Genomic DNA, 14,849 nt, shown 5'->3' with positions numbered 1-14,849 from the left:
CGCGCCCGACACCCGGTGAGCAATCATTTATAAATTTGTGATTGCTTGTTTGCCTTCTAAAGTTCTTATTTTCTTCTTTCTCTCTTGCACACCAAGTGTTTACTAAATTACTTGTAAAACTGTTCTCTTCATGAGACGTTGAGATTTGTTTGTCATTTGTTTTCAAACTAATCAATTTATTCTTTTACAAGTCAGTATAGCGAGATTGTAACTAGACTAACCCTTTCTAAATGAATAATGTAAAAGTATCTCGTAACTTAAGAAATTCTAGCTAGTCACGTGATAATATAGCCATGACATTATTCATAAATGTTACACTGACTTACTTCGTACATCATGATGATTACAATTCATATTTAGAAATAAAAATTAGGAAAACTAGTACATGCTAGTATATTCATAAGAGTCCTTGAAGAGATCCAATTAAGAAAACTAGCACAGGCTAGTATATTCATATAGAGTCCTTGAAGAGATCCATTTAGTCAATCAAAGTCATTAGGCATTGTGGCATTGACACCCGTAAGTTCAGAGCCTTGCATATGTCAATTATAAAAATATCAAAAAAATTATAATTTTAAATTTTGATACAATAATAATAATAAAAAAATTATAAATCTTAACTATTTAAGATTAACTGCATGAATCTTTTATTGTTATTATGTAAAAAACTATAAACTTAATTAAATTTAAAATACTTAAATTTTTATTTATAATTTTTATTAAAATATTTTTAGATCTTCCTTGTACCATTAACATTAATCATTTTTATCTTATTTGATTGTCACATCCAAAAATTTCCTAAGCACATATTTATGTCATTTTAAATATTTTTTATCTTATTCTTTATTAAAACGATACCTAATTATTCATGAATAAAAATATTTATTTTTTTATTTTTCCTATTAACTTCACACATCCTTTTCAACATTCTTATCTCATAACATACATTTTTTTTATATATTATTTCTTAACTACCCAATACTTAGATCATAGTTTTAAATTTTGATACATCCTATAAATGAAAGATATACATGAGAACTTAGTGGTGAATGATGATAAAAAAGAATCAATGCCACAACTATAAAATACACCCAGCAGGATATTCAAAATTGAACCAAAGTTCTATGCATGAACTATGTTGAAGAAAATTATGTGTACATTGTGATATCATCTAATCATTGGATGGACCAAGGACAAGAAAAGAGTTATATCTGTTGTAAAACATGAAATAGAATTGAACTTTAAACTGAAGAGTAAAGACGCTAATTCAAAATTTGTTGAATGCAAATGCAAGATCACCTGTAATTGATACAATTGAAGCAGACTTATGTACATGTGGGATCACAAAACGTACACCAGCCGTTTCAAAAATATGCAACTAGCCTTCTATTTGGCACTCGGCATATCAGTATGTAATGGTTGAGGTGGCAGAGGCTTGAGCAGAGATTTTAAGGACTCCATGATACTAGAAAAAGCCGGTCTTTTCCATGGCTCACTGCAGTTCAACAGATCATTTAAGAACAGAAGCAGAATGAAGTATAAGAAGATTAATTGCCAAGGAATTGCACTGTCCACATACTTGGCCCAACAGGACTCAATTATAGCAGCCACCTGTGGATTTACATCACTTGGAATCTCAAGCCTTCTTCCTTTAAAACCAACCGCAGCAACCACCTGTCACATGACAATTTATTTCATATATTGGTAATTTTAATGATGGCACATCTATGTGTCTCAGCACATGTAGAAAAACAGACTTGTATTAAATAAATGCATTTGCTAATCGGCAAGACATTGACAAAGTTCAAATGATTCCAAATTCATCAAACTAAAGCCCTCTAATCGTCAATACCAATGGAATAAAAACAGCTAACCTGAGCAGGATTTAAATTACTCCATGGTTGTTGCAATGTCATAAACTCCCACAAAATCACGCCAAAGCTGTAAACATCAGACTTCTCATTTGATGGTTCATCTCGAAGTACTTCCGGTGCCATCCACTCAGGCTAATGTGAACAAAGACAATCAAAGTTGAAAACCAAAACAACTCAATTAACCTATTGTAAATCAGCCAAATGGATTCAGTTGAAAGCATGTACAACACGAGCAACTTACGGTTCCTGCAAGAGACTTAGATGAGAGAAATGTGTTTGCCTTCAGTCTTGAAAGACCAAAATCACAGACCTGCAGTTCAACAGAAAGCTATCACTGCAGTAGTGGTATACAGAAAAACTAGGTATATACAGTCAATTACAGTAGGATAAACCAAAAAGGAATCCGAGTTTGACAAATTGCATCTGCTTGACATGGCTGTAAAACAAAGAATATGAGATACTGACATAGACAACCTGATAGATGACATGGCACGTATACAAAAATGAGCACATATATTTGCTATTTAATATTAGACCTTATGTAATATCGATGTTCTATGATCATCACACATGAAACTTTATAAGAATCATAACAACCATTTATACAATTAGCAAACATTTACAAAATACCTTAAACATGTATACATAATACCAGTCAAAAGTCAGAATCACATGTATATTGCCAATATTTGACATGTTTTGTAGCCCTTTAAAGATGATACAAGAGCCCTACAAGACACAACTCATTACTTTAGAGAGTAGATGATACAATTCGTCTTAACATGCTTCAAGTACCAACACATGGTGGAAAGTTGCCAACGTGTATAGGCGTAACACTGATATGACAACCATTTTGCAGGATCTCTTAGTATGAAGCAATAAAAGTTTTAAGATAGAAATACCATCTTGGGAAGGAAAAAAGAGATGTCAACAAGCCATAAGCATTCATGACAGAGAATACTAAATAAATAATTTCACAACTGGGTAAAGGCATAATTGTCTATTCTTTTTATCAATGCTAGACAGAGTTTATAGGTAAATTGTTCAAATAGTTTGTCAACACAGACACAGAGTTCAGCAGTCTACCTGTATCATGCACCCATTGGTGCAAATACACATCTTTTGCCAAATGCCAAAAAGGAACATCTATATATTGTTAGCTTCTACCAGCAGGCACATACTATACTGGCACATGAAGCAAGCCTGCAAAATTAAATCCTTCTCTTTCAAGACCTTACACATTCAGATTTGCTGCTCTTACATTTTCTCCACTATCAATTTGATTCATTCTCACAGTTGGTTTTTGCAAGAGATCAAACCTGTTCGAAACTTATCAGAACTACAAGGCCTTTGGAACACCTTTCAGGAGGAAACCTACACCACATTCAGTAATTGATTCATCAAAGAAAGAAAAAAAGAAAAAAGGAGTACCCAGTGCACAAGGCTCCCACCAATACGGGGTCTGGAAAAGGTCAATACATGCAGCTTTACCGTTAAATATTTAAAGAATCTGTTTCCGTGACTCAAACCCTGGTCTCTCATGTCATAAAAGTGCAACCTTATCATTGTACCAAGGCTCGCTCTCATGAAAGAAAGAAATAATAAATCATTTTACCAATCAAGAGAGAACTTATTCTCTTTCTTTGTCAATTATCATCTTTTATAATGAACAGGGCTATACTATGTGTTGCAATTGCATATGATGATGCCAGAGACAAAATATTGCATCTCAGGAATGATAATACGGACTATAGTATGTGTTGCAATTGCATCTGATGATGCCAAAGACAAAATGTTGCATCTCTGGAATGATCATACTCTGTTATCGCTTGTTACAGTTCATTATATATCATCCAAGTAGGACTATTTGCCGGCTGGAAGGAGCTGCAACTTTGCAAACTTTTCTTCCACATATTAGCAGGAATGCAGATGTACATTGAAGATACCAAGCTAATGAATTAATTTTGTAAATTACAAACATAGCATCTCCGTGTCACAAAATAGCATGCATGTCGTAGTTGACCTCTACTGGATAACCTCATTCAGCAACAAAGAAGTAAGATCATAGAAGCTAATACAAATTAACAGAAACAATCTTGTTGATTGGAGCACAATAAGACCACATGAGAAATGGAAAGAAAGCTCAGGTCTGTGGTATCAAGTGAAGTTCTTAGAAATTTAGGGTAGTTAAAAGTTAAAATATCTCTAGGACATTAGCAACAAAGCGATTTGAAACTCGAGATCAAAGCATGGTTTGAAAAACCGCCAGGACCAGTACAAACCAGGTGATAAATAATGGTTCCATGGACAACCGGACCACAAACCAGCCCATTTCAAGCGTTTCAGGTCTGGTTTAGGGTTTTTAATTAAATGGTTAAAATTTCATAACCTCTCTCTATATATATCACCGACAAACCCTTGAGCTAATTTCATAACCTATCTCTCTCTCTCTTTCTCTCTCTCTTTCTCTCTCTCTCTCTCTCTCCTATCTTCTTCCTCATCTTCTTTTTATTCTTCTGTGTTGGTATGTACCAGACTCATACCAGTCTGACCAATGACTGGCACCAGCTCTGGTACCAAAATTTTACACCATGAACAAAAGCATAACTAGAGCCATAGATGTTAATCAGCTTATAATAAGAAATAATTCTGCAACCAAAGTCCAAAATATGTGAATACAATTCTTACTTTCACTGTGTACTTTTTGTCAACGAGAAGATTTGGAGACTTCAAATCTCGATGAACGATAGGAGGATTGCGTTTGTGAAGATAATTCATTCCCTTTGCCTGGAAAAGCAAATACCCATTAATAAATATGTACCCTGCATCACTGCAAAAGATTATTAGATATAAAGTTACCAAAAAAGAAATGGCCTTAGCCTTTCTGATTGCTGTACTTTAAAAATTGTGCTACGCTAAATGCAACTTATGCAAAAAAACTGAAATCTAATTAGGTAAAAAGCATACCACATCAAATGCCATACTTAATCTGCGCCTCTCATCTAGAACTTCCCTTGCTCCATTTCTATGCAAAAGCCGATACAAGCTGCCTCTGAAATTCATCAAAAGAACTTATATGTACTGACTTCACTGAGTAGTTTGATAGATATGATTTTGTGAAATAAATAAAAGCACAAGATGAAGAAAGAGGAAAATACCTTGACAAATATTCAGTGACAATAGATAGGTTCCGTGGCTCGGTAACAGCACCCATGAACAAAACTATATTAGGATGCCTTAGGCTTTTCATTATAGCAACCTAATGTAGAATAATACAATGATCCTGAATCTTAGGTGAAAGATAAAGAAAAAACATTCACATGCTGCAGTAGCATTCTTATGAAGCCCCAAAAAAAATATCTCAATGTACATGTCTATTGGCAATGGTGTTCGCGAACTTCCAGAAAAATGATATTTAACTTATTGCAAGTGATCAGCATCTTAACCCAAATGCAGACAGTCCATTGTATTAAGAGAATCTGATTATTCAACATGTCTAACTATTTAAACCCTTTTCTTATAGAGGGGAAAGGGACTTGCTTTTACACTTCCAGCACTATATCTACATATATTACACCTCTAAACTTCTGATATCAGGAAAGTCCTTTGCTCTCACTGAAACTTTCTAAATTTCTGTCATGGTATGGCCATTTATCCAAGTCTAGAGGTTAAGCAGTTAGTTTTAGAACCTCGCAGCAGCAGTAGTAAGATACCATGTGTTCCTACATGCAACCTCATGATCAATTACATTTCTCTTGCTACAGACAATATTGTTTTTCTCTAAGGTTTTGCCTTCTTTAACATATCTTGATAATGAGCTAAGCATTGAACAGTAATGTGCCATAAACCCACTATATTCAGAGGTAACATTGATTTTTCTGTAACATATGCAGCAGAAAAGTACAGAGATCTGAGTTCAGTCAAATGATTGACTATAATGCTTAAACCAGATTCTAAAAGTCAAAAAAGGATGAAAACAGGAGCACAAGACTGCCCAGCTTATTTAATTAAATTCTTGATTCGAACTGTTGAATCAAAAGGATACATGTGAAAATCACATAGCCAGAACATGTAGTCTTAGCAGTTTATGTGATTAATGACTAAATTCCACCCAGAGACTTCATGCATAATGTACTCATGTTGGAATAATTGATCAAACAAATCATAACAACAAGGGCCTGACCAGGTTATTAGGTAAGCTGATTACTATGACTTATCCTTTTGTAGTCAACAGGCAGCGATAAATTTTATAAAATTTTAAAAAAATCAGTGTGACATTTATCCAGAGCAAACTGTTATATATTTACTTGAGCATACCTCTCTTAAGAACTCTTTTAAGCGCTCAGGATGGAGATCTTGTTCCATAAGTATCTTGACAGCAACATCCTACAGGTAAAAACTATCTCATAGCTTCAAAAGAAGAAATTCTGCTTTTAAATATTCTGAAATAAGATTTTTAAGTTTAAAAACACAAAATATAATGTCTTCAAAATTGAACATAAATTTCAACGTCCATGCTAGGTGACGGACATCACGGGTTAAGAGCAGTATGGGGTCGGAATTGTGTGGCCTTCTGAATGTGCACCACCTAAAAGAACAAATTCTGCTTTTAAAGATTCTGCAATAAGATTTTAAGTTTAAAAACACAAAATTTAATGTCTTCAAAATTGAACATAAGTTCCATCATCTATGCTTCTGAATGTACACCACCTAAGCGTTGAGACATGAAGTACTTCTCTTAGGTAATTGCATGGATTCAGCAAGAGTCATTGAAGCATTGGTGGGAATAGAACCATTTTCACCTTTACTTTCGTAGTATAATTTAAAATTTTATTCTTCTGCAGTTTAAGTGATGCTGCTCAAGGCAGGAACACATTAGCATTGTTAAAGAGATTTGTAAAGCTAATCGTCGATCCAAATAGTTGCGGCAAGTACTGATGATTAATGATCACGTTACAATGGTAATGCTATGTTTGTCTGATAACCATAAAACCATAGGATGTTAAAGCAGCCACTCAATTTACAAATGATAAAGTATTAATATCCACAATAAACATCAATTATCAGTTGTTTATGGCAACAATTAAATTAAAGACTCCACAGACAATATGGCCTAACGTAGCTCATGTTTATGGAACCACTTATGCTGAACTTTGGAAACTGAAAAACAGAAAAGTTTCCTTTATATTAAGCATATAAAACAGTTGATAATCAAAGAACATACCGAACCATGCCATTCAGCACGATGGACAGTTCCAAAAGAACCTGAAAAATAATACAGTTACAAACGAAAACATACAATCTAGTTTCTGCATATGGAATGTGATCATAGAATATAGATAACCAGAAAATAATGTGCATTTACCTGCTCCAATCCTCTCCTTCAGGACCAGTTCACTCCATGGAATATTTAAGTCATCTATGGCAAGGCTTATCTCATTGTTAGGTCTATTATGGCCCTGTTTAGAATCCTTTATAAGCCTGAAATCCTTTTTATCAGCCTTTGGATCAGGAGGAATGATATGGAGAACATCTTTCTGCACAGCTTTTGATGGCACTGGCCGAGCAACCTTTTGAATGTGAGGCAGAGGTAGCTCACAAAGTTCAGTTCCAGTAGCTTCTAGTGGTGAAGATATCACCTCTACAGACTTCTCATCCAAAGGCCTAGAGGAAGATAAGTCCACAACATCTCCTTGAGCAACAAAAGCACCTTAAATAGTACAACATGCAATTTCAGTTGATGCCCCTCACGATATTACTCGCAAGAAATTAGTTGTCATAAAAGCTCATGCTGTTCAATAGATAGTGACCAAAATGGTGACTATCACACAAGTAAATTACCAGCACCATGACTTGTAGTGACCAAGGAACTCTTGAAATTACAATTTAAGCATTTAAATCCAGTCTAATAAACAACGAGAATCAACCACTGAATTCACAGTTAAAGACCTTTGTTCCAATCGTAGCTTTCAAAAGTAAACTTCAAGCATTACATGGATTTTCATTAAATTAAAGTTACAATGAATGGATTGATGTGATTATGCTCGAGTCCACCATAAAATTTTGTAATCAAAGCACCTGATGAATGGCAAGATTTGACTTCAAGTAACAAACAAGCAGTGATGGGCACTCCAATTGAGGGGACGTAAATTGTAATGTGTTAAATAGCTAATTCAACTACAATGGAATGCTTGGATTGCTAGGCACAATGGAATTCACACAAATGTACTACTCAATCCATTAAGCTTCAGTGTTTTCAGAAGAAAAAAAAGATGCATTAGGATAAAGAAGAAGAAATCTCAAGTGAAGAACGTTCAATACTGTACGGACAACACCCAAGCATCGTGACCATTTTAGATTCTCGAGGTTGTTGAACAGTAGTCAAACAAATACTAAATGCATAAGCTCCAACAGTCCCATTGTTACCAGAGATTTGTTGGATAAACAATGTTAGGACATCTGGTTTTCAAGCAATCAATAAAAGCAACATGAACTGGTAGCAGAGTTAAAATACACTGATACATTCAAATCAATGTTTGTGTTATATTCATGGGAGTCACCTGCTGAAGCGTCATTGAAGAAGAGATTAAGTGATTGACAGTCCAGAAGATATTGCTTGGCCAAGGTTCTAAAATTCACAGTTACCTCGGTTGATTTGGCTTTTGGAGGACGCAAAGGTGAAGATATTGAAATGGAATAAGGTCCATTCAGCAAAGAATCAGGTTCACACAGATTTCCTGGGTTCCTAATCAAATCAACTAAATATTCCCTGCCAATAGAGAAATTTTATCAATCAGTTGGCTTATTGAATATCAGTCTAAGATCTGTGAAGGTTGCAGAGTTAGGCACTTAAACAATCTAGTAAATGCTGATACTAGTTGTCATGCAGCATGAACATGCTACAGTGTCTCAAATTAAAATCAGTCACAAGAATATGAGTGTTTGACTGTCTACTAATGTCCATTTTATACAAGGAATTACAGATAATATGAGATAGTGCAGTGAGATCTAACTACTCTAAAGAATCATATAAATGGCAAAAAAAAATAATAATAATAATAATACATTTGTGACCTGTCATGGACAATCTAGAGTAATAGAAGTTTTGATGAAATTTCAAGAGCTCGTGAACACCATGAAACATTGCAATTTTAGCCACTATATACTTCCTATTTGCACAAATAGACAATATAGTTTCGGTCCCCGATCATAAAACTTATAAAAAGAACAGATTAGGAATATGAATCAGTAGCATAAGAGTGGCGTGGTCATAAAGGACTTGCAAATCAACAAAAATCTGAGTGAGAGATATGTTTATCATTTTAGTTGGCTACTAGAAACCTCAGAATCAGACTCTTAGGAAGTGATTGGTTATGCCATAAACAGTCTGACAATTAATGATCTTAATTCTCAACAGGATCCAGTATCTCACTCAGTCACTAGATATGGAAGGATATGTAAGGTGTCTTTATATCGGAATAAAGATGCCCTTTATGAGTCAGCCTATGTATTTAAGTGGCCACTGAAGCAATTTGAAGGAGATGCTCCAACACTATCAAGGTTACAGTTTCACTTGTATATTTCCCTTTATTTGCAACTCACTCAAATGCAAATTGTTGCTTTGTTGCACTATTCCATGCTGTATCTGGGCCAGTTGTGCAAAAGCAACTCAATTGCATTATGCTGTCGTCATACTGGTCTATTGAAATTGCAAAATTATACATCAAGAAATTCTATGAGGCACCCATCCATGATCAGTGCTGCCATGCCACAGGCACAGTACAGCACAATAAGTATAGGAAGTAATCATTCCACAGACCAAAACTCTCTAAAGTAACAGTTCATAATTAACATAATCACTTGGAAAATAGAGTCTGCACCTTTCAAGACCAAAGCACACCAAACATGAGGAAGCATCACCAGTTTTGCAATATTTGCAGCCTTTGGCAACTCGACATGGCAAATTAATTGTGTCTGCCAACATCTACAGACACAAAAGAAAAACAACAAATTAGAAATTAAAATCATCCCAACAAAATCTTGTGACTCATATGAATTTATTAATAGCAGACGTTTAAGTTAACTTCATGCAATCAAACATACAAAAGGAACACAGAGCATTAGTCACCATTGAAAATGAGAAAACAAATGAAACATACGATGCTTGCTAAAATGATATGTTATGTTCTCAATTAGTCACACAACAAAATTAACTTAAATATGTTTTTGTTTGTGAACAATTAAGAATCACTTTGATAGAGTGCAAAATCAAGAAAGGTAGAGAACGACCTAAGAAAACTTTAATAAAAACTGTACATAAAGATTTAAATAATCTTAACTTAACAAAAGCTACGGTTTTTTATAGATCTCAATGGTGGTAAAAGTTGCATGTAGCTGATCCTAAATGGTTGGGACTTTGCGGCTTTGTTGTTATAACAAAATTAGCTTAAGTGAACCTGAGTTTAGACCTTTCAATTAAAAAGAACTTAATAAGCAAGATTACACAAAAACAATGGTGCCTTGCAAAATCACCTTAAAAAGCAATGCACGATGCCTGCAGAGACCAACTGATAGCTTCCCAATTGGAAGCACAACAGAACCTGAAGTAGCCTTGAGAGTCTCACTGCACTCTTTCCAGCGACGGAGAAGATCCTCTTCATTAAAAGCTGTACCTCTTGTGTAAAGCAAATACATACTCATTATCAAAGAAACAAAAGGATCATATTGGTCATCTACATGTAGGGTGCTGAGAGCAACTTACCCCATGTGGGAGCAGACAAGGCTTGCTAGCTGATCCACCATATCTTTCGGTGTGGCACAGCTGCATGAAAGGCCAGCTACCACGTTTTGTAACTGCCTTAGATCAGGATCATATTGTCTATCTACAAGAGCCACTTCAATCGATGAATCACAGGGGTGAACAGTTTTCAGTGACTCAACTGATGGAATCCGATTCTCTTCTTCCACATCAGCACATAGAGTCCATACAAATGGATCCATTCCCTGAATCAGATAAAAGCCATCCGGAATTTTGTCATGGTATGATAGGCATCCATTTACCTGATGAAAATAAAATAAAAAAGTAAGTACAGTGTCATGTACATGGATCAATATATTCACAGAATTAAAGAGTTTCTGGATTAGACATAAGGAGAGAATATTATTAATAAAAGTGAGCAGCAAGTAGTTATTAACAACTGGATACAGTGCACAAAAGGAAGAGACCTAAGCTATGTCATCAATAAACTGATAAATGGAGAATAACAACTTATAATATGTTTTTTATGGTACCAGCTGCCAGAGAAATCATGTGGATTACATTAATATTTCAAGTTCAAATTAATTGGTAATCCACCTTACATAAAATATTTGCAAAGAATATTTGTGGGAAAAAGAATAGAAATCTTTGATGGTAGTCAATATATGTCGGTTTATTTTCTCACTTGGAAAGCAACATCTGAGAAAATAATCATTTACAGGTTTTAGCAACTGAACAACAACAGAAGCATAAAGCTTGATAGTTATAAATTTATCATTTCCAAGGTCAAGCATGAGAATGCAACAGCAGCACCAAGAGGCCACTAGGTTGTGTGGTTTGTGTTTGTACAGACAATAAATGAGGACCCATATATGTAGGTCATTATGGATAATGCATAAAGGTTCATGAAGGATGACTTCTAAAAATAATGTGCATGTATTTTCAAGAAGAGAAGAAAATGAAAGAATACTACCAATTGATGATCCTCATGGAAAACCTTCTTCGTCGTTCATGTTGGACGATTCTAACAGTGTACTAAACATGTTTGGTCTTTCATTGCTAAAGAGGAGAATTTTTGTGAATGATACTTGAATTAATTAACTAAATTCCAACTGGAGTATTCAAAGCAACAATGTATCCCGACGGATTAATCCCAATCCCACATCGAAAGTGGAAAGACTAAGATTGACTTAAAATGATCCAATAGGTATGCTAACTTGGCATATGCATTTTGGGCTATTGGTTCAGATTCAACGAAGTTAATATATCAATCATGGTTCACCTTATCGGTCTATACTGATGGATCAACCAACTATCGATACAGTACGTACCGACTCATGACATATGGGGGTATACCGATGTACTCCTTGTACTGGTCCCTTGTCGGATCGATATGTACCTAGGCGGTATTGCCGTGGTATAGCGAACCTTGATGCCAATTAACCTATGAGGTCGGACTGTGACAATTGGAATCATGGTCGAAAGATTCTCATGGTGAGAGGCAAAAGGCCCTAGGAAAGGATTATCCATAGATTAGACCGGAGGGCGTGTCACATTGTGGAGCCACCATTGTGCAACCTCACATGCACCATAAGGATGTGATGAATTACTATTGTTAATGAAATCATTACAAACTTGGAGCTCCAACTAGAAAAGTTCCAAATGATAAGCAATTGACTGCACATATGTCTCCATCAAATTCTTGGCCTTTAACAATCTTGATATACTATCAATCATATTAATCTGTGCTATTATTAAACATTGTCTAACAGATTTTGAAGCAGAAGTTGCATCCACGCGTTAATGTGATTCGTTGTGGTGAATGAACATGCCTTGGCAGCTTGGACTATGACAAACTAGCTTCCACTGGGTTCCGAAGTCAAAGTAACTAAACCGTTGAATCTAGTTATTCTGGCACCAAACGGAATCAGATTACGCGAAAAGAACAGAGGGGAGCAAAGAGATGGGGCGGTTATATACGAACCCAGAAGCGATGGGAGATGGTCGTGGGAGAGACGCGTTCCGGAAGCACTGTTTGATCCAAAGCGTCCAAGAAATTGGGGTCGTCCGCACACGCCGCCTCGGAGCAGAGCCGAAGCGCCAGGGCGAGCTGGAGCTGGTACGTCTCCTCGGCCTGCTGCGCCCAGCTCTTGGCCGACGACGACGACGACGCCTCCGCCACGGCTCCGTCCTTCGTCCGGCCCTCGCCCCCTCCGGCAGACGTCGGGGCCGTCATGCGGCTCAAGGCGTCCGCGTCTACGGTCGCGGAGGAGATCGTGGCGGGCACGTAGAAGTCCCCGCCGGAGAGGGAGCTCTCCCCGTAGCTGCTGCCGCTGGACTGCCGCTGCAGCGGCGCGACGGCGGGGGCGATCGACCAGTCGAAGGGGGAGGCGCGGGCGCGGGCCTTGTCGGTGGGCGGTGAGTCGAACTTGGGTGGCGGCGGAGAGTCGTCGGGGGACTGGCTGAGGAGGGAGTAGGTGGATCGCCTCCCGGCCATGTCCATCCCCAAAAGGTAAAGACGGGGATCGGAAGATTGGAGGCTGACTTCACTCGATTATATTCATCTTGTTGTTTTCAGTGGATTTGTTTGTCTCCGGGGGCGGTGGCGGAGGTTGGTAGGGCCGGCGTCGAGGAGCTTCCGTCGATTCTGAGACCCGGAGGCTGGAGAGAGCCGATCGTCTCCGTCTACGCAAATCTCCCACTCCCTCTCCGAGGGCCCCTTCTTTATTATTATTAGACAAAATTACAAATATATCCCTACACGCCACTAAAGTTTAGTACAGTTTAAGTTAGACTCGTACCATTTGTGAACGTGTTGCAAGTATTAAAAACATTAATATTGACTGCAATTGATATTGCACACACAAAAAATGGTACCCATCATCTTATATAGATTATACAATCAGTCAAATTGATTTGATATAATATTTTTAAAATACTATGGCGTCAAAAAAAATACTTTTTTAAAAGATTTGAAACTCGATAATTTTTTTCATATTACTTATCTCCTTCCTGTAAAAGAATATATCGCTTGTATTAGGTAAGGCTTATGGATACTAAGTCAATTTTGATTTATGGGTTGCTGATAAAAAAAATTTTGAATGTAGAAATAAAATAATATATAAAAATAATTTATATGATATTGATTTTATTATCATTATTTTTAAGTTAAAACAATAAGTATCATATCAATATATTAGAGCAAAATATATAATGTTAAATACATTGTTTAGTTGTTACTCTGGGAAGATAATTTTTCGTGTGGTGCCTTTTGTCCAGCGCCTTGGTATATTTTTTATCAGATCATTAACAAAATTAACTACTGTTATTATGTATACATAGTGTCATTGAATCAAGTATTAAGAATATTTTTGATGAATTAATTATAAATAGAAAACATCTACAGAGAAAAATACATATCTTCTGGTGCTTAAAATATATTTTTTATTATATTATAATTTAATTAATATTTTTTTCAAATATAAGCGATGAAGATGGACAATGATTCTAATATTTATAATAATCTGATAAGATTTTTTATCACGGAACGTAAAAATACTTCAAATAAAATTTTGAACTCTCAATTGGTTTGATATATCATCATCAAGCAAATATTTATGATATAAATATATGAGATGAACATTTAGATTATCAAACTTTGTAAATTGATTTGTGTGAAAAAAATAATATATGTAAGAAAATTATTAAATTAAAAGTGTAGGTGAGGCACGTGTTAATTTGACTAGGGTCTGAACTTGATAATCAAGACGACAGACAGGGGTATAATCATCTCTACATAAGTTTTATGTTTATCGGTGTTCCTGATCCGTGATTGGAGACGATCAGGCGTAACCTTTGGTAGTGTTGGATAACGATCAAATCCATCTAGAGGATAAATTAGGGACGACGGATGACGAGTCTACCTAACTTCGAAGGCCCGTCGAGCTCTCATTGTTCAAGGTCACTTCAAAATTAAATGCCCAAATCAATGCATGTCAAACCATGCAATAAGGCATATAGGAAATACTTATTTTTTGTTTTAATTTGTGAAACACGTTTCTATCTGTCCACAGATTGAAATTTGATGTTATACATCTGTCTATTTTCGTTGCAATCAAATTTGTATAAATTGTAAAATTGTTTTCAGTTTGTAATTCCTATTGCGCAAAGCATAGGATAGCAAAATATTCTACCAAAAATGATTTTGGTTAAGCCAT

At 35.9% G+C, this 14,849-nt stretch overlaps 1 protein-coding gene across 4 annotated transcripts; it reads right to left on the bottom strand.

The window, feature by feature from the left end:
- Positions 1 to 1,109: 1,109 nt before the first annotated feature.
- On the bottom strand, positions 1,110 to 13,345 carry LOC135597311 (serine/threonine-protein kinase CTR1-like). Of its 4 annotated transcripts, none has more exons than XM_065090100.1 (15): positions 12,617 to 13,345; positions 10,636 to 10,934; positions 10,407 to 10,548; positions 9,755 to 9,858; positions 8,435 to 8,643; positions 7,240 to 7,584; positions 7,099 to 7,139; positions 6,192 to 6,260; positions 5,033 to 5,133; positions 4,842 to 4,926; positions 4,563 to 4,661; positions 2,116 to 2,184; positions 1,875 to 2,006; positions 1,580 to 1,674; positions 1,110 to 1,495 (listed from the first exon to the last, which is right to left on the bottom strand). In XM_065090100.1, exons 1-15 carry the CDS (start codon positions 13,133 to 13,135, stop codon positions 1,387 to 1,389), a joined length of 2,418 nt encoding a protein of 805 aa, XP_064946172.1. In that variant the 5' UTR covers positions 13,136 to 13,345; the 3' UTR covers positions 1,110 to 1,386. The 4 variants fall into 4 exon arrangements, 2 of the variants coding, with proteins under 2 accessions (XP_064946172.1, XP_064946173.1); XR_010481209.1 differs by lacking the exons at positions 1,110 to 1,495; positions 1,580 to 1,674 and adding exons at positions 2,961 to 3,077; positions 3,194 to 3,248 and having other exon boundaries at positions 1,937 to 2,006; XM_065090101.1 differs by lacking the exon at positions 8,435 to 8,643 and having other exon boundaries at positions 7,240 to 7,538.
- Between the last annotated feature and the right edge of the window lie 1,504 nt (positions 13,346 to 14,849).

Source organism: Musa acuminata, chromosome BXJ1-11 (genome assembly GCF_036884655.1).
Source record: "Musa acuminata AAA Group cultivar baxijiao chromosome BXJ1-11, Cavendish_Baxijiao_AAA, whole genome shotgun sequence".
Classification (NCBI taxonomy): Eukaryota; Viridiplantae; Streptophyta; class Magnoliopsida; order Zingiberales; family Musaceae; genus Musa; species Musa acuminata.
This window is presented reverse-complemented; position numbering and strand designations above follow the sequence as displayed.

Excerpts from the sequence above, each read along its gene's own strand:
- LOC135597311 (XM_065090100.1), bottom strand. The coding sequence starts at position 13,135 with ATGGACATGGCCGGGAGGCGATCCACCTACTCCCTCCTCAGCCAGTCC. Across the intron at positions 6,261-7,098 it reads GTGCTGAATGGCATGGTTCG|GATGTTGCTGTCAAGATACT; the intron begins GTATGTTCTTTG and ends TTTTACCTGTAG. Across the intron at positions 1,675-1,874 it reads GTAATTTAAATCCTGCTCAG|GTGGTTGCTGCGGTTGGTTT; the intron begins GTTAGCTGTTTT and ends GTCATGTGACAG.